Source organism: Physeter macrocephalus, chromosome 1 (genome assembly GCF_002837175.3).
Source record: "Physeter macrocephalus isolate SW-GA chromosome 1, ASM283717v5, whole genome shotgun sequence".
In the NCBI taxonomy this organism is placed as follows: Eukaryota; Metazoa; Chordata; class Mammalia; order Artiodactyla; family Physeteridae; genus Physeter; species Physeter macrocephalus.
Window position 1 is genome coordinate 54,960,851 of NC_041214.2, and position 23,281 is coordinate 54,984,131.

General features: G+C 35.2%; 1 protein-coding gene across 3 annotated transcripts in view; it reads left to right on the forward strand.

Annotated features, from left to right (window-relative positions):
* SMC4 (structural maintenance of chromosomes 4) overlaps positions 1–22,989 on the forward strand; it is a 35,867-nt gene extending 12,878 nt beyond the window's left edge. For all 3 annotated transcript variants that reach the window (XM_007110558.4, XM_007110557.4, XM_028490650.2), the window contains exons 7-24: positions 225–352; positions 827–967; positions 1,623–1,773; positions 3,530–3,694; positions 5,178–5,411; positions 7,240–7,425; positions 8,380–8,541; positions 10,727–10,952; positions 11,037–11,116; positions 11,973–12,125; positions 13,247–13,373; positions 17,565–17,754; positions 19,064–19,208; positions 19,487–19,660; positions 20,093–20,275; positions 20,413–20,645; positions 21,172–21,355; positions 21,827–22,989. In XM_007110558.4, the coding sequence (XP_007110620.1) occupies positions 225–352; positions 827–967; positions 1,623–1,773; positions 3,530–3,694; positions 5,178–5,411; positions 7,240–7,425; positions 8,380–8,541; positions 10,727–10,952; positions 11,037–11,116; positions 11,973–12,125; positions 13,247–13,373; positions 17,565–17,754; positions 19,064–19,208; positions 19,487–19,660; positions 20,093–20,275; positions 20,413–20,645; positions 21,172–21,355; positions 21,827–21,979 (3,015 nt within the window). In that variant the 3' untranslated portion in view covers positions 21,980–22,989. The remainder of the gene's footprint in view (positions 1–224; positions 353–826; positions 968–1,622; positions 1,774–3,529; positions 3,695–5,177; positions 5,412–7,239; positions 7,426–8,379; positions 8,542–10,726; positions 10,953–11,036; positions 11,117–11,972; positions 12,126–13,246; positions 13,374–17,564; positions 17,755–19,063; positions 19,209–19,486; positions 19,661–20,092; positions 20,276–20,412; positions 20,646–21,171; positions 21,356–21,826) is intronic.
* The last annotated feature ends 292 nt before the right edge of the window (positions 22,990–23,281 follow it).

The window sequence follows — 23,281 nt, forward strand, 5'->3', positions numbered from 1 at the left end:
TTTTCTGTATTAACTAATTTTACTGAGCCAGATATTTTTACAGTCATAATTATTCAGGCAAAGTTTAGTGTTTTAGGTTGAATTTTATATTTTTCTTATTGGCATTTCAGAGGAACAGTTATATTAATGTAGTTTATATGTTCTTTATCTAATGTTGGCATATTTTAAATTCAGATTGCTCAAATACACTTCATATGAACAATCTACACTTTTAACTTTTGTAGTTAAACAGAGTTAAGATGGTGGAAAAGGAAAAGGACGCCTTAGAAGGAGAGAAAAACATAGCCATTGAATTTCTTACCTTGGAAAATGAAATATTTAGAAAAAAGAATCATGTTTGTCAATATTACATGTAAGTACCTTAATTTATCAATTTTTGTATTAGTTTCTGGCAGTAAGACAGCCCTTCTCTTTTCCCATATTAGAGAAATGTGAAGACTGAAGTTAAAAAAATTCTAAAAGTTGTTTTATGTGATGAATTCATTAAATTAGGGTGGTTTACCATAGTATCGAAGTTGACTTTTAAGTATCCTACTTTAAGTTGGGATGTGGGTTCACAAGTATTACTATGCTTAATAGTTTTACATATACATTCTTTTGAATTCATATAATAGCAGATCTAATTTTGTTTGTATGGAGCCTATTTTGTTCCTAATTCTAGCCTTGACCCTGGGTTGGTTTCCCCCTTCCCTGTCAGTAATCCTAGGTAATTGTTAATTGACTGTGGTTGAGAATACTTTAGAAACAGCTGATTTTAGTAAAATAGTTAGAGAATTTTAGAAATGGTATTTTAGGATCTCTGGTATCTTTTTTTTCCTCTCTCTAGTTATGATCTGCAGAAACGAATTGCTGAAATGGAGACTCAAAAGGAAAAAATTCATGAAGATACCAAAGAAATTAATGAGAAGAGCAATATACTGTCAAACGAAATGAAAGCTAAGAATAAAGATGTAAAAGATGTAGAGAAGTAATAATCTTTTGGAAAGTACTAAAAGTATTTAGATTATTTAGTTACATTTTATTGCATGTATGTGTGTGTGTCTGTACATAAACTTACTGCCAGCACATACGTGTAATACATTTGCCAGCATATAAAATGGTCTCCTTTTGCAAACAAAAAACTTAATTGACCTACATCTAGTTGATTATCACAGATTTGAGTGCCCAAAACTCGTCTTAAAATAATGCAGGATGCTACCCCCTAGTGGCAGAACATAATAACAAAACATCAGCAAACATAAGCATTTAACCTGACAGGTTAGTTGTCTTAAAGTTTTCTCATTACCTTTCTCATATCAATCTTCAATGACACGAATATCCCTTACCTATGCAGTTTTCTTTTTTATTCTTTAAAATGAGTTTTGCTTATTTTTTATGATCAAATTTTTCTATACCTGGACATCATAGTCATTATTTCCAATCCAGCTTAGAAGGACAAAATAACTCCTATAGTCACACATTTTAACAGCTCCCTCAAATATGGGTGGAGGAGAGGGTCAGCTTGAAACAGGATCCTACCTTATAAGAGCTTGGATACATTTATAACCAGGCAAGGTATATAAGGTGGCTTTAAAATATTGGAATATCCAAAATAGTGACTGAGAATTTTCTTACTTTGCTAGGAAGCTGAACAAAATTACAAAATTTATGGAGGAGAACAAAGAAAAATTTACAAAACTAGATTTGGAAGATGTTCAAGTTAGGGAAAAATTAAAACATGCTACAAGTAAAGCCAGAAAACTGGAAAAACAACTTCAAAAAGATAAAGAAAAGGTAAGTTATAGGGGGGAAATTCTTAAAATTTCAGGTCTGAATATCACATGTAGTTTTTATTATTTTTCATGAATGTTCTTGCCCCATACTACCTAAGAGAATGAGTTGGGATTCTGAATGTTACATGTTTCAGGATTTATCTCAACCTGATTTTTCCCCAAAGGGAAATTCTGTATCCATTGACTTTGAGTTTTAGAGCTTATGTTTCTGATGTACATTGTTGGCAAAATATTTACCACATCAGCAATTCTATTTTGGTGACAAAATAATTTTCTTCTTCCTAGAGTGTATGATTTAAAAAGATGTTTTTGGCTACATATCATAGATTTTTAAAAATAGTACCTTTGTCTGCAGAAATCAAGTTAAGAGTATCAGCAGGAGTTTCCCCTTAAAAAGGAGGGAAGGGGAAGTTCATAATATATACAGCAAGTGGTTGATTAGCTAGACTGAGGTTTCAAAAAAAGAAAGATGAGGTTTAGACCAGAATGCCTAACTTGCTAGGAGCCAGACTAATAAATCAATTAATTTGGGGTGTTTCAAACTATATTCATGGTTTAATCAGATATTAATAGATGAGACACATAAAGCCCCTCCCCTCAAAAACGTCTTGTACCGGGCTTCCCTGGTGGCGCGGTGGTTGAGAATCCGCCTGCCAGTGCCGGGGACATGGGTTCGAGCCTTGGTTCGGGAAGATCCCACATGCCGTGGAGCAACTAAACCCGTGTGCCACAGCTACTGAGCCTGCGCTCTAGAACCCGCAAGCCACAACTACTGAGCCCGCGTGCTGCAACTACTGAAGCCCACACGCCTAGAGCCTGTGCTCTGCAACAAGAGAAGCCACTGCAATGAGAAGCCCACGCACCACAACAAAGAGTAGCCCCCCGATTGCCACAACTAGAGAAAGCCCACGTGCAGCAACGAAGACCCAACGCAGCCAAAAATAAAATAATAAATTTATTTTTTTTAAAAGTAGTTTTGTACCATATAATTACATGGTAATTATAAGACAGGCTCTGCTTTACCTTGTAAGCATTTTCTGAATGCATTTGTTCACAAAATACTTTATGCTCAGTACAGTAACACACCTATGTGAGTCAGTGTTTGAGGGACACCATTTTGGGAAATGTTTAATTTCTCTGGTAATAGATAATCAGAATAAACAAAATAGCCTGGATTTGATAGAAACCCCTGAATTGGGCAGATTAAGCCAAATGTAACTGTAGTAGAGATAATTAGCCTTTAGGCATCAACTGGAAAAGTGATTACTACTGGAAGGTATTAATGGAATAAAATATTAGTCCTGTGTGGTGACTCTGGAAGGGTAAAGTTGGGAAAGATCTTAGGATTTGAGGGAGACTAGGGGTGTATGGGTAATTTGTGGTAAGTTGTAATGTACTTTGAAGGGTACTTTAGGGAAGTCCATGTACTCAGACCATATTCACAGGTGAAGAAGGATAATTACAGCCTAAAGTTGGAGCAGAAGGAAGATCTACTGCTCAACGAGGAAGAATTGTCTTCCATAAGGAATCAGGAATTCGTAGAATTAGTTTTACCATTAGACTGAGAGAACATAGAAATTGCATCAGATGCTTAAGGAAGTACTTGCTAAAGCTAGCTGCTTCAAACCTAATTACAATGAAAACCGCAAAGATCTAGAAGATCCTGAGAAATGCTTTTAAATAAGCCAAATATTGATGGTGTTGGATGTCCTAAAGGTACATGCTTCTAGTAACTTTAATTTGTTTTATAATCTTAGGTTGAAGAATTTAAAAGTATACCTGCCAAGAGTAAGAATATCATAACTGAGACAACAACTAGAAACAATGCCCTTGAAAAAGAAAAAGAAAAAGAAGAAGAAAAATTAAAGGAAGTTATGGATAGCCTTAAACAAGAAACACAAGGGCTTCAGAAAGAAAAAGAAGTAAGATTTCTTTATCGGTTGGCATATATTTTGGTGGCTTTTTTTTTTAATCTTGAAGATTGTTTTTATAGTAATATTAAAAAATGAACTGTTAAAAGAAAAAGTTAGGACTTTTAATATCTACCATTCCTAAAAATGGTCAGCCTAGACTCCCTTTTAACGAGAACTTACAGTGGTAGAAGAAAATACTCATCAAATACTTTGTTTTTTGTGCAGTTCTTCGTTACACATTGACTTCATCATCAAATTTTGTTTTTCATCTTCTCTTAAATTATTTTCTTGGTAATTTATTGGTTACTACCTATAAATGCTTGGGACCACACTAACCATAGATGACATCTCCTTTCTTTGCTTCTGTAGCTCTTCTGTAATAGTTTTAAAACCATGGCTCATGTGGCAGTTCTTGGCTCAAATCCTAGGTCAATCACTTATTATCTCTGAACTTGTTCAGGTTATGTCTCCAAGTTATCTTCCTCAAAATGCGGAAGAAAATATTACCCATCTTGTGAATCTTTGTGAAAATAAAACGTGTGTTTACTTACATAAAGTGCCTAGAAAGTAAGGAATTAATAAATATTAGCTACTACATTATGTTAGCACTTTACTAAAACAAGAGTGTGAGATTGTCTCATTGATATGTCTTGTCTCCCCAGCAAGAGTATAAGCACAGAGTTTAGCTATCTTTGTTTATATTCACCACAGCCTTTTAGACAACACTGAGCATGTTAAATAGATATTTAATAGATGACAGTAATAGAGTTGAATTGACTTTCATTACTTAAGTCAGTTACATAAGACCTTTGTTAATTATACCTCCATGAAGTGTTTTGGAGTTTCTTTACAGACTAAGTTGATTCTGTTTTGAAATATGGACATGTTCTAATATCATACTATATTACTGGGCCAATGCTTTGTATGTGAAATAAAAGGGTTAGGCTTTTGTAAGGGCTTTTCTTATTCCATTATTCTAATAAGTAGATCCTTTCTATACAGTCAAATGCAGTAGTCCAAAATTTCTACTCACTCATCAAATTATGACTTGTGTTGGGGATTACCTCATCTTACCTCTAAAACTTAAAAAGATTTCCAACATAAATATACTTGAGGAAACTTTCTGCTGAGTAGTCCTTATACCTTACCATTTTAGGTAAGGTAATGTGGAAAGACCATGGAATCTAGATTTCAGATCCACATTTTTCTCTTTCAACCACTCTTTGTTTGTCATTTTAATCTCTAAATTGAGATATTAGATATTAGTATGCTATCTACCTCGTTAAGCTCTTGTGAAATCAGTTGGGAAAAGACTATATACCATGAACATTCACAACTGGGCAAAAACAGTCCATTCCACTTGTGAGATTATTTCTGTATAGTGTGCTTGTAGAATCTATTAAGTTAAATTCAAAATGTATGGTTTCCATTTCAGTTTAGGTTTGAAAACACATATATTTCGGATTTAATGGGGTCTATCACATTTTAACAGAGTCGAGAGAAAGAACTTATGGATTTCAGCAAATCAGTAAATGAAGCACGTTCAAAGATGGATGTAGCCCAATCAGAACTTGATATCTATCTCAGTCGTCATAATACCGCAGTGTCTCAATTAAGTAAGGCCAATGAAGCTCTAATGGCAGCTTCTGAGACTCTCAAAGAAAGGAAAGCTGCAATTGGAGATATAGAGGCAAAACTCCCTCAAACTGAACATGAACTAAAGGAGGTAAATCATTTCTTCTGTATTTCATCTGAACATTGTTTATGAACCCTAGTTTTATTTATTTTTATATTTACATACATTATTTTTTTTTAATCTCAACATCTTTTTTTAAAAATTTATTTTATTTTTGGCTGCGCGGAGTCTTCGTTGCTGCGCACAGGCCTTCTCTAGTTGCGGCGAGTGTGGGCTCCTCTTTGTTGCGGTGCACGGGCTTCTCATTGCGGTGGCTTCTCTTGTTATGGAGCATGGGCTCTAGGCGCGTGGGCTTCAGTAGTTGTGGCACACGGGCTTAGTTGCTCCGTGGCATGTGGGATCTTCCCTGTCCAGGGCTCGAACCCGTGTCCCCTGCATTAGCAGGCGGATTCTTAACCACTGCGCCACCAGGGAAGTCCTTTTCTCAACATCTTAAGTGACTGGTACACAGATATTTTTGTTGTTATTGTTTAGTGTAATCTTTCCCAAAAGAATGGGGTTAATATTTCAGTATTCTATCTGATACTAATCGAGACTATCAAGAAGCTGCGTTCTCCCTTCAAGTGTCAAACAGCAAATAATATCGCTGCCGCCACCGTTATTTCCCAAGGTAAAAATTTAAACAAAAGAAAGTTTTTTGTTTCCCTAAATCTAAGTGTAGACAGCTTCGTCAATGGTAAAGGAAAATCACAAATAAGTGTAAGTGTGTGTGTGAACAAATATGCAAGTCAACTATCTTAGTGTATTTTTTTCTGTTTTTGAATTTATGAATGTATTTTCTTTGTTGGGACTGCAAGTTGTTAAACTAATCAAGACATTGGCTTATTAGCTCATCTATGTTCTCTGCTATCACTGAGTGAATTAGACATATAAGCAATTTCATAACTTTAATCTCCAAAGCGTCATTAGGCAAGATGGCAATAGAAGATGCTGCTTGGAGAGAAATTACACTGAAAAGGAAGTCTTTTTCATTTTAGTAAATGCACACCGCTTGGTCATCAGAGAACTTCATGGCCGTGTAGAACTTAAATGTAAACTTAAGTTATATTCAGTGACTGCTTCTATCTTCCTTGTGATTCAGTTTATTTTTGGATAAATTACATCTGTAACTTGAGCTTTTATCAATACTTTAAACCAGGATGACTGGTAATACATGTAATAATTTAAAGCCAGGAAGTGAAGGAGAATAGAATGTCAGTTAGAAAAATGGCTGCTCTGACTTGGAGATTGAGAAACTGAGAATTAGGCTTTTTGTGTGCATGTGTGTGGTTCCTCTTGTTGGCAGCCTGATGTTTTTGTTTAGCGATAGTACTGTTCACTCATCATGCTCTCCTTCATTTCAGAGCTATGCTTTTTTTGTTCTTTGTTTTCCTTTATTTAATTAGATATAATAATATATGCTATATAATACTATATAATAAATCTCCTTTTATTTAAAAAGCAAGGCACAGTGTAATGATAGCCCTGCCTGGTCACCCATAACTAGAGTCCTGTATTGAGGTCTGTTTTTGATTAGTGTAAGAATATAAGAATTAGGACACATTTATGCGTAACTGTGTGGTGCCAAACTGTGATTTCCACAACCCTAACTCTTCTAGCTCTAGCAGCCAGTGCACTGCTCCTAGGTCTATATTGTGTTTATATTCCTTATTATTGACCCAAATTATTTATGCCCCCTTTAAAACAGAAAACCCATCCATATTTTTCAAAATCAAACCAACGGTTGCAATGTGACAGCTTAGTCCTGGTTCAAGTGTTGATTATTGGCCTTTCCTTCTTTTATTAGGTATTACAACTAATTCTATACTGTGATAGGGTGTAAACTTCTGGGATTCATTTTCTTTATTTTCACCTTTAGAAAGAAAAACAACTTCAAAAACTTATACAAGAAGAAATAAATTTCAAAAGTTTGGTTCGTGATCTTTTCCAAAAAGTTGAAGAAGCAAAGAGTTCCTTAGCAATGAATCGAAGTAGGGGGAAAGTCCTTGATGCAATAATTCAAGAAAAAAAATCTGGCAGAATTCCAGGAATATATGGAAGATTGGTAAAGTAAATTTATTTGTAAATGACTATACATTTTTCTCAGAAATTATAATTTTTTTACATTGACTTAAAGAACTGTGTATTAAGTGTCTCTGTACATAAAATAACATTTACTTTTTGTTTCTTTTAAAGGACATTCATTTTTAAACATTTTGCTCTTACACTCAGGCATGATAAAATTCTTTGTGGTATGGATTTGTTCATGTTACAGATAGTTTTGGGTTTTTTTTAAATTATTTATAATTATAGTCATTTTAAGAAAGTGATCCAACTCTAGTGATAAACTTAACAAACTCCTTTTTTCTTTTTTAAAAAAAATAAGAACTTGATAAATTATATTCTGGGTTTTATACCATTATACTAAAGGTTGCGGCCAGAGTTTAGGAAAATCAACAAGGGATGATGTCAAAACCCAAGGCTAGGGATAGTGGGTACCTGAAGCCTGAGCTCCTGAGCCTGAAGAAGGAAGGGAGCTGTGGCCAGCTAGAAGGTGGCTGGAAGGAAATGGGGATAGCTAATTTATTAATAGACTGAGAAGCAGATTTACATAATCTTAAATGTCTTTCAATAATTCAGTTTTATTATTCTATAAGTTATTTTGCTTATAATACTTTTAGATTTCAAATCTTCACATTATACGTTTTCATTTACATGCTATGAAAACAGTTCTCTCATTTTGTGCTCATTAAAAATTCAAACTATATATCCATAAGTTTTTTTTTAAGGTAGATTAAAAATTCTAGTAGTGATTGCCTTTGCAGAAGAGAAAGGTTGAATGTGAGGAACACTTAAATTTTTCATTGTGTACCCTTTTTGTACTGTTTAAAACCATATGTAGGTATAGTTCAGTTAAACGCAACTTGAAAAATCTATATGAAATACTAATAAAATGATCCTGTGCCTAATTCCTTGCTGATTGTGCATTGATTTTTTCCCCCCTCCTCTCAATTATTAGGGGGACTTAGGAGCAATTGATGAAAAATATGATATTGCTATTTCATCCTGTTGTCATGCATTAGACTACATTGTTGTTGATTCTATCGATACAGCCCAAGAATGTGTAAACTTCCTTAAAAGACAAAATATTGGAGTTGCAACCTTTATAGGTTTGGATAAGGTGGGTATTCATAATCTACCTGTAATTTAGTTTTTAAGTGCCAAGTGTTTTTTGATTTTGAATCCTAGCTTTTTTTTTCATAGTTATTTAAGTGAACACCTGATAGGTTTTTGTTTTGGTTTGGTTTGGTTTTTTGCGGTACGTGGGCCCCTCACCGCCGCGGCCTCTCCCGCTGCGGAGCACAGGCTCCGGATGCGCAGGCCCAGCGGCCATGGCCCACGGGCCCAGCCACACCGCGGCATGCGGGATCCTCCTGGACCGGGGCACGAACCCGCGTCCGCTGCATCGGCAGGCGGACCCTCAACCACTGTGCCACCAGGGAAGCCCCACCTGATAGGTTTCGAGGATTATATTAGGCTCTGGGGTTACATGGTTGTGAAAAAAAATCCTCTACTGCCTCCCCTAAAGGAATATACCTTCCAATGTTACAATGACTGGTAGTTTGCATTTCTAACTTCCATCATCAATAACTACTTTTTTAAAAAAAGAAAAGAAACACTTAGATACAATTCACAATCATAACATTCATTATTTTAAAATACGTAGTTCAGCAGGTTTTAGTACATGCACGTGGTCTGGATTGTTCAATCATGACCACTGTCTTAATTCCACAATATTTTCATCACCCCAAAAGAGGAACCCCATACAGATTAGGAGTCACTACCCCTATTCTCCCACCCCTCCATCCCCCTGCAACCTTTAATCTACTTTATGTCTCTAGATTTACATATTCTGGACATTTTGTATAAATGAAATCATATAATATGTAGCCTTTTGTGTATGGCTTCTTTAACTTACTTTTCAAAGGTCATCCATGTTGAGACTTCCCTGGCGGTCCATTGGTTAAGACTCCACACTTCCACTGTGGGGTGCAGGGTTAATCCCTGGTCAGGGAACTAAGATCCTGCACGCCATGTGGTGTGCCCAAAAATAAATAAATAAGTTCCCTCTCTTCTCTTTGCAGGGGGTGGGGCTCATACATGTGTATCAGCACTTCATTCCTTTTTACTGCCAAATGATATTCCATTATATGATGTAGCACAGTTTGTTTATTCATCAATTGATGGACATTTGGGTTGTTTCCATGTTTTGGCTATTATGGTTAATGCTGCCATGAACATTCGTGTACACAGGTTTTTGTACGACATCTTTTCATGTGCTTATTTATTGGCCATTTGTTTATCTTTGGAGAAAAATCTATTCACATTCTTTGCCCATTTATTAATTGGTTTGTCTTACTGTTGAGTTGTAAGAATTCTTTATATATTCTGGATACAAGTCTCTTGTCAGGTACGTAATTTGCGAATGTTTTCTCCTATTCTTTGAGCTCTTTTCACATTCTTGATGGTGTCCTCTGAAGCAAAAAATTTAGATAGAAGTCCAGTTTATTTATTTTTAGTTCCTTGTATTTTGGGTGTCATGTCTAAGAAACTACTGTGTAATCCAATGGCAGGGTGATTTACCTCTGTTTTAAGAGTTTTACAGCTTTAGGTTTTAAATTTAGTTTTTTAATCCATATTAAGTTAATTTTATAATACGATGTAAAGTAGGGGTCCAACTCTACTCTTTTGGATATCGGGTTGTTCCAGCACCATTTGTATTCTTTCCCTGTTGAATTTTCTTGGCACCCTCATCAAAAATCAACCGATCATAAATGTAAGGGTTTATTTCTGGACTCTTCATTTATCTATATGTCTGTCCTTAAACTGATACCACACTGTCTTGATTACTATAGCTTTGTAGTAAACTTTAAAATCAGGAGTCCTTTCATTTTGTTCTTTAATATCAAGAGTGTCCTGGGGTTTTTGTTTTGTTTTTAGTCTATTGTAAATGGAATTTTCTTAATCTCATTTTCAGATTATTCATTGCTAGTGTATAGAAATACAATTAATTTCTGCACATTGATCTTGTATTCTGCAACTTTGCTGAATTCATGTTAGTTCTAATAGTTTCTTAATGTATGGATTCCTCGGGATTTTAATACATGTAAGATCATGTCATCTGTGAATAGAGTTAGTTACAATAACTTCTTTTTTAAAATAACAGTAAAGTAATACTTAATTATGTAGATACTCAGAACTTTATATACATGTCCTTATGTTTAATACATGTGTATTACTTCTATAAATGATATCTAACAAACGATATCTTTATATAATATATTATTTTTCTTTTTTATGTTTAGATGGCAGTGTGGGCAAAGAAAATGACCAAAATTCAAACTCCTGAAAATACTTATCGATTATTTGATTTAGTAAAAGTAAAAGATGAGGAAATTCGCCAAGCTTTTTATTTTGCCTTACGGGATACCTTAGTAGCTGACAACTTAGATCAAGCCACAAGAGTAGCATATCAAAAAGATAGAAGATGGAGAGTGGTAACATTACAGGGGCAAATCATAGAACAGTCAGGTAATGTTTTTTTCTCTGCCATTGAGTTTATTTAATCTTGTTGGGGGAGACACCTAAGTCTGACTTCTCTCCTCTGTTCTCCAGGTACAATGACTGGTGGTGGAAGCAAAGTAATGAAAGGAAGGATGGGTTCATCAGTTGTTGTTGAAATCTCAGAAGAAGAGGTCAGCATGTACAAAATTATAGTCAAGACATTTTTGTTAAAGCAGCTTTACTGATATGTAACATACTGTAAAATTCTGCTATTTTAAATGTACTGTAATCAAATTTTCAGTTAACAGATTGAATTTTTTCTAAATGACTAGTATATAAGCTGTGGGATTTTATATGAAACCTGTTAAAGTTCTAAAAGTATGTTAATTTAAAAATATATGCTCAACATATATACCTTTCTCTGTTACGACATTTGGATCATATCATAATTTATTTACTTACTGTTTGACATTTAATTTGTTTCTTCACATAGTTACTAATGTATTATATAATTATCTTTTCTATTTTGATATAATTTTTTAAGTTGTAAATATAGCAAAGACTTCTGATACATGTTTCCAAATTTTTTTTCAAAATATTTTATATGTCCAGAAGTATAAGAGAATGTCAAAATGTTCAGGAAAAACTGCTCTGTTTCATTATCACCCTCGGGACACTATACTTTTTTCTTCCTTAAAAATATGTACTTGGATGTCCTGGATACCTAACTTTTTCTGAAGAGTTGTGGCTTGATTTTTTTTCATATTTTGAAATAGTTTATATTTTTCCACTTAAATATTTGTATATTATACCTTCATTGTAATAGTAGTTGACTATACAACACTTAAAATTGTCTTTTCATCTGATTCTATGATGCAGAAATTAGTTGACCATCTCCTAAGCTTTAGGTTTTGGAATTGGAACTGGGTTGTTTGGTTTGTTTCTAGTCTTTAAGATCAGAAGTTTGGGTTTTCTTCATTCATAAGTTGCTGTTAATCTGAAATGACTCTTGGAATAAACTTATTTCACTGGTATTCTTCTTTGTAGGTAAATGAAATGGAATCACAGTTGCAGAGAGACTCTCAAAAAGCAGTGCAGATTCAGGAACAGAAAGTACAACTGGAAGAAGCAGTAGTTAAGTTAAGGCATAGTGAACGAGAAATGAGGAATACACTAGAAAAGTTTACTGCAAGCATCCAGGTACTTTTTTAATCAATATTAGCTGAAACTGTTGGAATTCAACAGCAATTTGGCAGAAGCATTTTGCTGTTTGCTTATAATTTTAAAATATAAGGGGGGAGGAGGAGGCTGGGTCTCTAGGTGTAAGGCACATCTGTTGATTTTGTTTCCCTGAGTACTAATGGATAAACGCCCTGTCACAGTGTTGCTCCAGCCACAGCTATTTCTGGTTTCCATTTGTACTCCATAGAAATGTGTCTTCCCTTAGCAACTCTGTGACCCTTTATTTCATTCTTATCTCAAAGTGGAATGTTTTAATTATGAAAAAGCAATACATGCCCAGTCTCTATTAAGAAACAAAATCAGAAAACAGTTTTTAGAAAATACCCAAAAGATTATCACCTTAAATTTTTATGTATGTCCTTTAACTTATAGTGTGTCTAGTTTGCATGTATGTGTTTATGTATATGGTAGATATTGATATACATATTAAATTTGCATATGGATTTTAATGAGTCTTATTAACTTTTCTTCACTTATTAATTACGGTTTTCTTTCCAAGCCAATGTGCATTTACTTTGTGTGCAATTGTATTGGCATATTTTGTTCGTATCATGATTTGATAAATATTTTTCTGTGTTGACTATGTACACTGCTGTTTTAAATATCCTTGTTAGGCAGACCTTAACACACTCATCCAATTATTTCCTTAGGTTAGAGTTCTAAAACTGTAATTATTACCCGGTATGTGTACAGTGTTTTAAGCCTTTGTTGCATAATGCCAAATTATTCTCAAAAAGACAGTTCTTATTCATTTACTAATAGTAGCATATGCTAATAATTTTTTCCATGTCTTTGAACACTAGGTACTCTTCAGTTTGTTTTAAGTTTGCTACTCTGATGTAAATACTAAAAAATAGCATTTTAACTTATCTTCATAATGAGTGTATACATTTCATGCGTTTTGTTGGCCATTTTCGATTTTTATATTAATCGTGTTTTTTGCCCTTTCTTGTTAGTTTTTGTCTTTTTTCTTAAAGATTTTAAGTACCTTTTTTTTAAAATTCAGAATGTTTAAAGCAAATGTTATTGTTAGTAAGTTTAAAATACTAACAGTTTTGAATGTTAAAACATTTCTGTAGCGTTTATCAGAGCAAGAAGAATATTTGAATGTCCAAGTTAAGGAACTTGAAGCTAATGTACTTGCTACAGCCCCTGACCAAAAAAAGCAGAAATTGCTAGAAGAAAATGTTACTGCTTTCAAGACAGGTATGTTTAAGGATATACACTTTTTTTCCCCCTGTGTGGTCAAAAACAGGTTTGTAATATTTGGAATGTTTAAGATAGAAGTTTGTAGAATAAAAAGTAGATTTCAGGGCTTCCCTGGTGGCACAGTGGTTGAGAGTCCGCCTGCCAATGCAGGGGACACGGGTTTGTGCCCCGTTCCGGGAAGATGCCACATGCTGCGGAGCGGCTGGGCCCGTGAGCCATGGCCGCTGAGCCTGCGCGTCCGGAGCCTGTGCTCCGCAACGGGAGAGGCCACAACAGTGAGAGCCCCGCGTACGGGGTGGGGGCGGGGGGAGTAGCAGATTTCATATATTATAGACAAGTGACCACTCTGTTTTATGGTTTTTATTTTTATTTCTCAGAAGGTTATAAAGTACTATTAAGTACTTCATTTGACAGATAAGAAAACTGAGGCACAGAATGGTTTATATAATTTTCCCAAGGTCACACAGCATATGGTGGTGGTATAGGAATTCAGGAACAAGGCAGCCTGATTCTGATACCCATGCTTTTAATTTTATATTTTGTATACTTTGGCCCAGTCTTCCTAAGGACCCTTCAAGATAGTAGTTATTTTATTTGTTTGAGAGCTTAGAGAAAACACATTTTTCCTTCCAGAACTTTTTCTTCTTGTATATAAACATATAAGTGTTCTACCAAAATCTTTCAGCAAGAAAGGGAATTAGTTCATAGGCTCATAGTCAGAATTGACTTTGACACTAAAATCCTCTGATCATGCACTTGAGCAACGCTGCTTCTATTTCCATGTTGGCTTCAATTAAACATAAGTAGATGTGCGTCTTATTGCACGAGGAGGTAATGGTGAGTTACACAGTATCTTAGGGACACCAGCAAACACAGTGAGCCTTCATCATGTCCTCAAGAAAGACCCTTGTTACAGTCTGGTTCATGAGCAAAGGAAGGCAAATACTGATTGTTCATCCAAAAGAACTTAGATGGACTGGAATTGGAGCAGTTATCCAAATGTTCAAAAAATGAGGTCGAGTTTTCTTCCTAAAGAAAAAGAGGTAAAAAGATGATAAGCAGACAGATGTCCACTGGGCACATTGAATATTAATATATAGCTGTATTAATTTTTTTATTTTTGTGGTCATATTTATCTACATTTTTAATATTGAGGCATTCACTCAGCATCTGCTACTGGCCAAGCTTTGTTTTAGGTGCTGTTGATCAAGCAGTGAACAAAATAAAGTCCCTCTATCTTTTCAAGGAACTCACACTTAAGAGTTGAGGAAGATAGTAAATACATTGCATACTGTATCAGGTGGTGCTAGGTGATAAAAGTAAAACCAGAAAACAGGATGGGATGGGGATTCAGATGGACACAGTGGTTAGACAGACCACCGCTAGAGATACTTGAGCAGAGACCCAGTGGAAGTATGAGTGGACATGTGGATATTTGGGAGAAGAGCATTTCAGGAAGAATGTAGAGGCGTAAGTAGAGGCCCTGGGGCAGGAAGGAGTATGCCAGAAGTTTCTAGGAACACTAGGAAGCCAGAGTGGCTAGAGTTAAACGATGGAAGAATCCAGATAATGTAGAGCCTTATAAGCCTTGTCTCCATGTGAAATTAAAAGCCATTGGAAAGTCATATACAGGGAAGTGATATAATCTGACAGGACTTTTTTTTCCTTGCATTTATTTTGGGTATATATTTTGTCCTTGGAGACACAGGGAGTTCACTCTACCCCTCCTTCCCCAGAATACCTACAATATTTGTTACGATTGCTTTTATGGAACCTAATGGTCAATTAAAACAAAAAATGTGTATCTTTGTCATTTATGGCAGCACTTTCACAGAGAGACTACAGGAATCTGTATTCTTGTTTGAAAGGGAATCCTTGACTTTATTAGGAGCCCCATATATATTTCCTCTCTTGGAAACACTGGCTATTATTAGTAGTATCTAATATGGAAGCCCATTTCTGCAAGCATATCTTTAAGATTAAATATTTCATTTTATATTAATTTAGATTTTAAAAATCTCTGGCTGTTGTGTAGAGAATAGAGTAAGTGGAGCAAGGTGGTATAAAATAGTGACTTCAAAATTATAGACTATCTGATGTTAGTTTTCCCCTCCTAATAGACATGCTACTACAGATAGGGAAAATAATTTTTTTTTTTTTTTTTGCGGTTCACGGGCCTCTCACTGTTGTGGCCTCTCCCATTGCGGAGCGCAGGCTCCGGACGCGCAGGCTCAGCGGCCATGGCTCACGGGCCTAGCCACTCCATGGCATGTGGGATCTTCCCGGACCAGGGCACGAACCCGTATCCCCTGCGTCGGCAAGCGGACTCTCAACCACTGCGCCACCAGGGAAGCCCAGGGAAAAGAATTTTTAATGCATGTTAGGTACTTGAAAATAAGAAAGAAGATGTTCTGAAGGGTGGAACCCTTCCCAGTTGCATACCTGGCCCATCCCCCAGTATAAGTCATGATGCCAGACCCCACAGCAGCTGGTACTCTACGCCACAAGGGAGCTAAGCATACAGACAGCCTAATGGAACTTAAACTACAGAGAACATTGCCACTTTGAGCAAAACAATTCCTTCAATAAATACAGTATCTTAGTATCCTTAGGGGGAAAAGGGGATTCAGAAGACCAAAAAAGGGCAGGATTTTGTTTTGCTTTGTTTCTTTAAAAAGCTAAGTGGTGATCTCAGAAATATAAAGAATAGAGGTTGGAGTTAAACTCACTAGATGAGTTTGAAAGATCAGACTAAAGAATTCTCTGATAATGTAGGACAAAAAGATGAATACTAAGTTGTGAGATTTGGAGAATATTGAAATTCCACTCTACCTAACAGGAGAGAAGAGACAATCTAGAGGAACAACAGTTAAGTCTTTATCTAATCTTTTCCTCTTAGCACATCCTACCTCCTTTCCCCTATGCTAAATGTATTGATAACACACCTCCCATAGGAGCTTTATGGGAGTCTCTTTCCATAAGTTGGCTCTGTTTCTGCTTACTTTTCTAGACACAGATATTGAAAGCTTGAACTCCTTATACCTTTTTGCCACCTTTCATCCTTCTTATATTGTATAGTGATTTAGGATTCAAATATGGAGAACAGAATCCACTATGGTTAGTACAGATATGATTTGGGGTGTGTGTGTGTGTGTGTGTGTGTGTGTGTACAGATATGATTTGGGTGTGTGTGTGTACAGATATGATTTGGGTGTGGGTGTGTGTGTGTGTGTGTCATCTCTCAAATTGGGAAGATGAGGGACTTCCCTGGTGGCTCAGGGCTAAGACTCCACTCCCAGTGCAGGGGGCCTGGGTTCAATCCCTGGTCAGGGAACTAGATCCCACATGCCACAACTAAGAGTTCACATACCGTAACTAAAGACCTGGCACAGCCAAATAAATAAATAAATACCAAATTGGGAAGATGACACTACAACTGCCAACAACAGAAGCACATTGTACCTACTATAATCTACACCATCAAAGTTAATGCCATTGCCTGTCAGTATTCACAAAGCTTTTGACAGGACACCAGAGCCTCTAACACCACCAAGAAAATTCAGACTTTTCCATGAGTGCCAGCAGAAACATGCTCAATTCATCAGTTTTGCCATCCAAATTGTGTGAATTTTTTTTTTGATTGAATGGACTTACTTATGTCTGAACCCTATGTACAAGGGACTCTAGGAAGTGTTACAACTTTCTGGGCCACAGAAAAGAGTGCCACTTCATCCTATCCCCCCGACTTTTTTTTTGTTATAACATGGAGGAGAACTCTAGGTTAGCAGAATAAAACAACCACAATTTTCTTCACCCCGGGCAGTAGTCAGGCACATAGTCTATCTAAGGGTAAAAATCATTATGAGACCAATAGTCAAGAAAGTACCCTAAAAACTTTTGAAAAGAACTTCAGGGCATGAAGCCAGAAAGAGATAAGTGTGTTATGTTCACAGCTGAGCCAGAGAGTTTAACCATGTGTTGTTATATAACACCATTTGTTTTGACATAGGGCATTCTGGTTTTGTGTTTTGGGGGTGTTTTTTTTTTTGAGGTACTTTTCCTTAAATGTCTAAAATTTCTTGGGCATGCATCAGGTTAAGTCATATTGACTGAAGAGATTTACATCTAACAAGTGATGCTCATTAGCTTAGAAACACAAATTAATTTCACTTTTTTTTTTTTTTCCAGAGTATAACAGTGTGGCTGAGAGAGCTGGCAAAGTAGAAGCTGAGGTTAAAAGGTTACACAATATTATCGTAGAAATCAATAACCATAAACTCAAGGCCCAACAAGACAAACTTGATAAAATAAACAAACAATTAGATGAATGTGCTTCTGCTATTACTAAAGCCCAAGTAGCAATCAAGACTGCTGACAGGTAGAGTATGCATACTACCCTGTCTTCCCCTTCCCTACATCCCATTAATATTTAAACTTAATGTCCATTAAATGTTACTGTTACTTATTAAGCCCTTCTGACATGTTGTTACCTAATAGGAGTTTAATAGGTGGACACCTATAATAAACATCATATGACTAGTTTTTAAAAACAAACGGGTATGCTTTGGCTAAATGTGGTTATATAATTCCCAAGTTGTGAGGAGATAGAAGTCAGAGTTTCATTTCTCTGGCTTAAAGGAGTAGAGGGTGATTCATTGAAATAGATCAAGGTTTTAGGAGAATAAGAAGGTTGAGATTTCTTAGCAAAATTGTTCTAATAACTTAAATTTTTAATTAACTAGATTATTCCATTGTCCCAAAAAGTTTTTAATACGTTCATAACATAGATGTTTTTAAATTAATTTTCAGAGTATTAAAGTATTTCTAAAATAATTAAAACTAAGTATGTATAAAAATGTTGAGGGGCTTCCCTGGTGGCGCAGCGGTTGCGCATCCGCCTGCCGATGCAGGGGAACCGGGTTCGCGCCCCGGTCTGGGAGGATCCCACATGCCGCGGAGCGGCTGGGCCCGTGAGCCATGGCTGCTGAGCCTGAGCGTCCGGAGCCTGTGCTCCGCAACGGGAGAGGCCACAGCAGAGGGAGGCCCGCATACCACAAAAAAAAAAAAAAGTTGAAATGTAAACAGCTGTTTCTTTTGTCTTAAAATTATAACATCAGTCACATATTGATTATCTGGTTATTCCGTTATTACAGTGTCTTTTGTTCAAAGATAAGGTGCTAATAAGCCATATGTTTTGCCTAAACACAGTTATCAGTCAAAATAGAAGTAACTTTATTAAGGGAAAAAATAGTCCTGTGTGTGTGTGTGTTGTCATGTGTCCAGTTTCCTCCCCACTCCACCCTGTCAAAAACACTTGTTTGCCCTGACTTAAACCAGGGCGTATTTATTTACTTGATGGTATAGCTTCATGGGTGTAAAGATTTAAGAATCTCCAATCTGACAAGAATATAATAATCCAATGGACAATTTTGCTTCATAGTCTGTCTAAAAACTTATATAAGGAAGTTTTATTAATTTATACTGAGAGTTTAATAAAATATACAATATCCCACAAGTGTATGTATAAACATAAAAAACCAAGGATTTTAGTGTAAATCATAAATTTTAAAATCTGATAGAAAAAAATGTTACATTAATGTCATGAAAAGTTCTTTGGTAGGTTTTCAGAAGCAGAATAACAAATCACACATTACCACATTTTTAATATATGATTTTTGCTTGTTTAGAAATCTTAAAAAAGCACAAGACTCTGTCTTTCGCACGGAGAAAGAAATAAAAGATACTGAGAAAGAAGTAGATGACTTAAGAGCAGAGCTAAAAAGTCTTGAAGACAAAGCAGCAGAGGTCGTAAAGAATACAAATGCTGCAGAGGTAAGACATGGAGAGGGGAGAGGATGGTATTTCAAGCAATTAAGATTTACAGATATCAATACCTTGCCGAGTAAGCACTCAGTAAGTTAAACTTATATTAACTTTCATCTGTACAATAAAAATGAGTACTGTATTGTAACTTTTCTGTAAATAAAAACATTTTCATTTAAAGTGGAAGGGGCGTGGGGAGAGATAGCTCGCTTCTTCATCTTTGTAATGTGAAAATCCCTGTTCTGTTTGAGAAGATCATATCTGTAGCATTTCTTCTTGGTTTTTAGGAGTCCTTACCAGAGATCCAGAAAGAACATCGTAACCTACTTCAACAACTAAAAGTGATTCAGGAAAATGAACATGCTCTTCAAAAAGATGCACTTAGTATTAAGTTGAAACTTGAACAAGTAGATGGTCATATTGGTGAACATAATTCTAAAATAAAATACTGGCAAAAAGAGGTGAGAATTGTTACGGATAGTTAAATGTAACTTTAAGATATCCTTTATGAAAAAAGGTTAGGGTTTTTGTGTTTTTGAGGTATGTTGTGATTCTTAATTTCATGGTGTATAATCAGTTTTCAGGTTTATAGGGGACAAAATGAACAGTTATATAGGAGTTATCATATACAGAAAAATATGCGTAATGGTCAGAATTAGTCAACATTTTTACCCCAGGGCTGATAACGGAGATTTAACAAATGGCTACATGAACACCTGGAACACTACAACTATTTTTCTTGAAGTCCATTGAAAAATAGTTGATACACAAATTCGTTACCACTCCTTAGTATACGTCGTTTTGATAGGCAGTTTGTCATATTAATTTGTGAGGTTTAACAATGAATTATAATACTATGCCTTTTCTAACACTGATCTAACTTAAACTTTTAGATTTCAAAAATATCATTGCATCCCATAGAAGATAATCCTGTTGAAGAGATTCCACTTCTAAGCCCAGAAGATCTTGAAGCAATCAAGAACCCAGATTCTATAACAAATCAAATTGCACTTTTGGAAGCCCAGTGTCATGAAATGAAACCAAACCTTGGTGCCATTGCAGAGTATAAAAAGAAGGTACAAATAAACTGTGTAATAGTCAGGAAGTCTCTAGACCTTAGCCTAAATTGTGGCCTTTATTTTATATAATTAGCAATGTTATTTCTCATCTCAAATGTATAACTGAATTGATGTTTTTCTCATTCTTTTCATAGGAAGAATTATATTTACAACGGGTAGCAGAATTGGACAAAATTACTTATGAAAGAGATAATTTTAGACAGGCGTATGAAGATCTTCGGAAACAAAGGCTTAATGAATTCATGGCAGGTTTTTATATAATAACAAATAAATTAAAGGAAAATTACCAAATGCTTACTTTGGGAGGTGATGCTGAGCTGGAGCTTGTAGACAGCTTGGATCCTTTCTCTGAAGGAATCATGTTCAGGTTTGTAATTATGCTGTATACTGAGTTTCAGATTCTTCTGTTATATCTCTCTACATATTCTCCAAACTCAGTATTTTTTTAGGGGTGGGATGTGAAGGTTAGATGTACAACTTATTTTATTTCATAAATACTAGTTTGCCTAGATATTAGTTTACAGCATAAATTCTAGGCAAACAGTAAATACTTGATTTTACAGAATATTTGTCTAGTTCATCTTTTAATTTTTGAGCCATTTCAATCTAACATATGGATTTTAAAATTGCACAGCAAAAAGTGCATTGGAAACGGGGAAAATACCAAGAATTACTTACTGGCTGTTTAAATCTTAAATTTTTGTCAGGTATTCCTATGTGTTCATCCTCCAATAACATGTTTATAAAAGAACCCCTCAGAAGTTTATATTTGTGAAAAGGAAATTAGAGATTCCCGAGGAAGGTGGTAGAAGCCAGTTATGGGAAACAAATCACGAAGTCTTAATTTAGCTTTGCAAGTAATTTGACTAATGAGATTTTCTCAATTATTTCAGTGTCCGACCACCTAAGAAAAGTTGGAAGAAGATCTTCAACCTTTCAGGAGGAGAGAAAACACTTAGTTCATTGGCTTTAGTATTTGCTCTTCACCACTACAAACCGACTCCCCTGTACTTCATGGATGAGATTGATGCAGCCCTTGATTTCAAAAATGTTTCCATTGTTGCATTTTATATATATGTAAGTAATCATTTAGAGCTTTTCATTCTGAAAATTTTATGGGTTCCTTAAACATTACAGATGAAATTCTTTGACTTATTTGAGCTTTTTCCCTGTTCTGTAATCCCACATCCCATGGTATTAAAGGAGACCACATCCTGTATTTGAGCCAAATAGTTCCATTTTGGAAAAGTGAAATATAAATGGATAATGTAAATTAGTAGCAGAAACACAGCTAGAAATTTTTTTTCTATATCTTTTTTCTACTAGAAGAATTCTAGGCAACCATCCTTCCAAATACCCGAGTTCTTCTCAAACCCAAATACTGTTTCATGAATTATCCATGTTGTCATTCTTCATGTTAATTATCAATGTCATGTTGAATTTACTGTCAAGAAATATTTCAGGGAAGTAAAGCTTAGATGTTTATTATATGATTTATATATTTACAATATATGTATAATTTTTCTAATTTATTCTCTTTCTCTTTAGGAACAAACAAAAAATGCCCAGTTCATAATAATTTCTCTTCGAAATAATATGTTTGAGATTTCAGATAGACTTATTGGAATTTACAAGACATACAATATAACAAAAAGTGTTGCAGTAAACCCAAAAGAAATTGCATCTAAAGGACTTTGCTAAACTTGTTTATACTGAAGATTTCTCAGATTGAATCACCACAGATTCAGTGTACTGTATTTACTGACTTTGTATTTGTAAAGGGTTATAAATTGTATAAAATATAATTCTTAAACTGGATCATGTAACTAGTTTCTATTTTATGCTGTTACTTAAGAGACATGTTACAAGTCTAATAAAATATTCTCTATACCTGCTTCTAGGAGATTGTAAGAAACTGACAACTTTGTAAGCAGCAGACTGTGGAGAAAATAAGATGCCTGGGGGGGTCAGGTGACTTACCCTTAGCCGCAAACTGCTACCTGCAGAGTTAAAAGTATGTTACTCTATGAACAGTACAGTTCTAAACTAGATCATGTTACCAAGACAGCATACTCTCATGGACCTTCGACCTACACTGGAGAAGCCTATCAACTGCTACTATAGTAAAATTTTTAAGGTATTCCACTTAGTAATTTAGATAGTCACTATTACCCAAATACTAGGAACGTTTTTTTTAAACCGTCATTCTGAATTATAAGGATGAGAATTTAAATATTCTTTTCTAAAACTTGATATGCTTGACTGTTTAAAATACTTGCAAAAGGGTCAGTAAATATGTCTGAAATAACTTGGATATCTCATTAGTTGAAAAGGAAAAATACCCACTTCAGAAAAAGAATAAAGTGCATAAGGACTAATTTCCTTAGTATAAATGGCAATTAAGATGGAGTGCTGTTTGCCCATCAAGTTGTCAAGGGTTTTTTGTTGTGTTACACTGTATTAGCCCAAGAATATGATAATGTTACTGGAAGTAAGCCAGCAACCGCTTGGTTTTCAGAAGAAATTTTGGTATTGAATCAAAAAAGTCTGCCGTAGCTATTCAGTTTCTAGAATATTGATCCTGAGGAATTAAAAATTACCATGTTGTTCAGTGCAGTATTGTTTAGGTACTAAAACCCAACAAAGACAGCCTGTATCATAATATAACCGTTAAAGTGTAAATACATTAGCATGGACTTAAATAAAGCAAGATCTATAACTCAAGTATGGTCATTTGTTTTAAATCAAGATTATACAAGTGAAAAGTAACTAGAAAAATAACATAATCTAGGGCTTTTTCATTGGTGAGAACAGAGGTGAATGGAATTTAATATTTTTATATTTTAATAACCAATGGAGTAGTAAAGCTTAGTACTTTTTAAAATTTATTTTATTTTATCCATTTATTTAATTTTTGGCTGCATTGGGTCTTTGCTGCTGCACGTGGGTTTTCTCTAGTTGCTGGGAGTGGGGGCTACTCTTGGTTGTGGTGCGCAGGCTTCT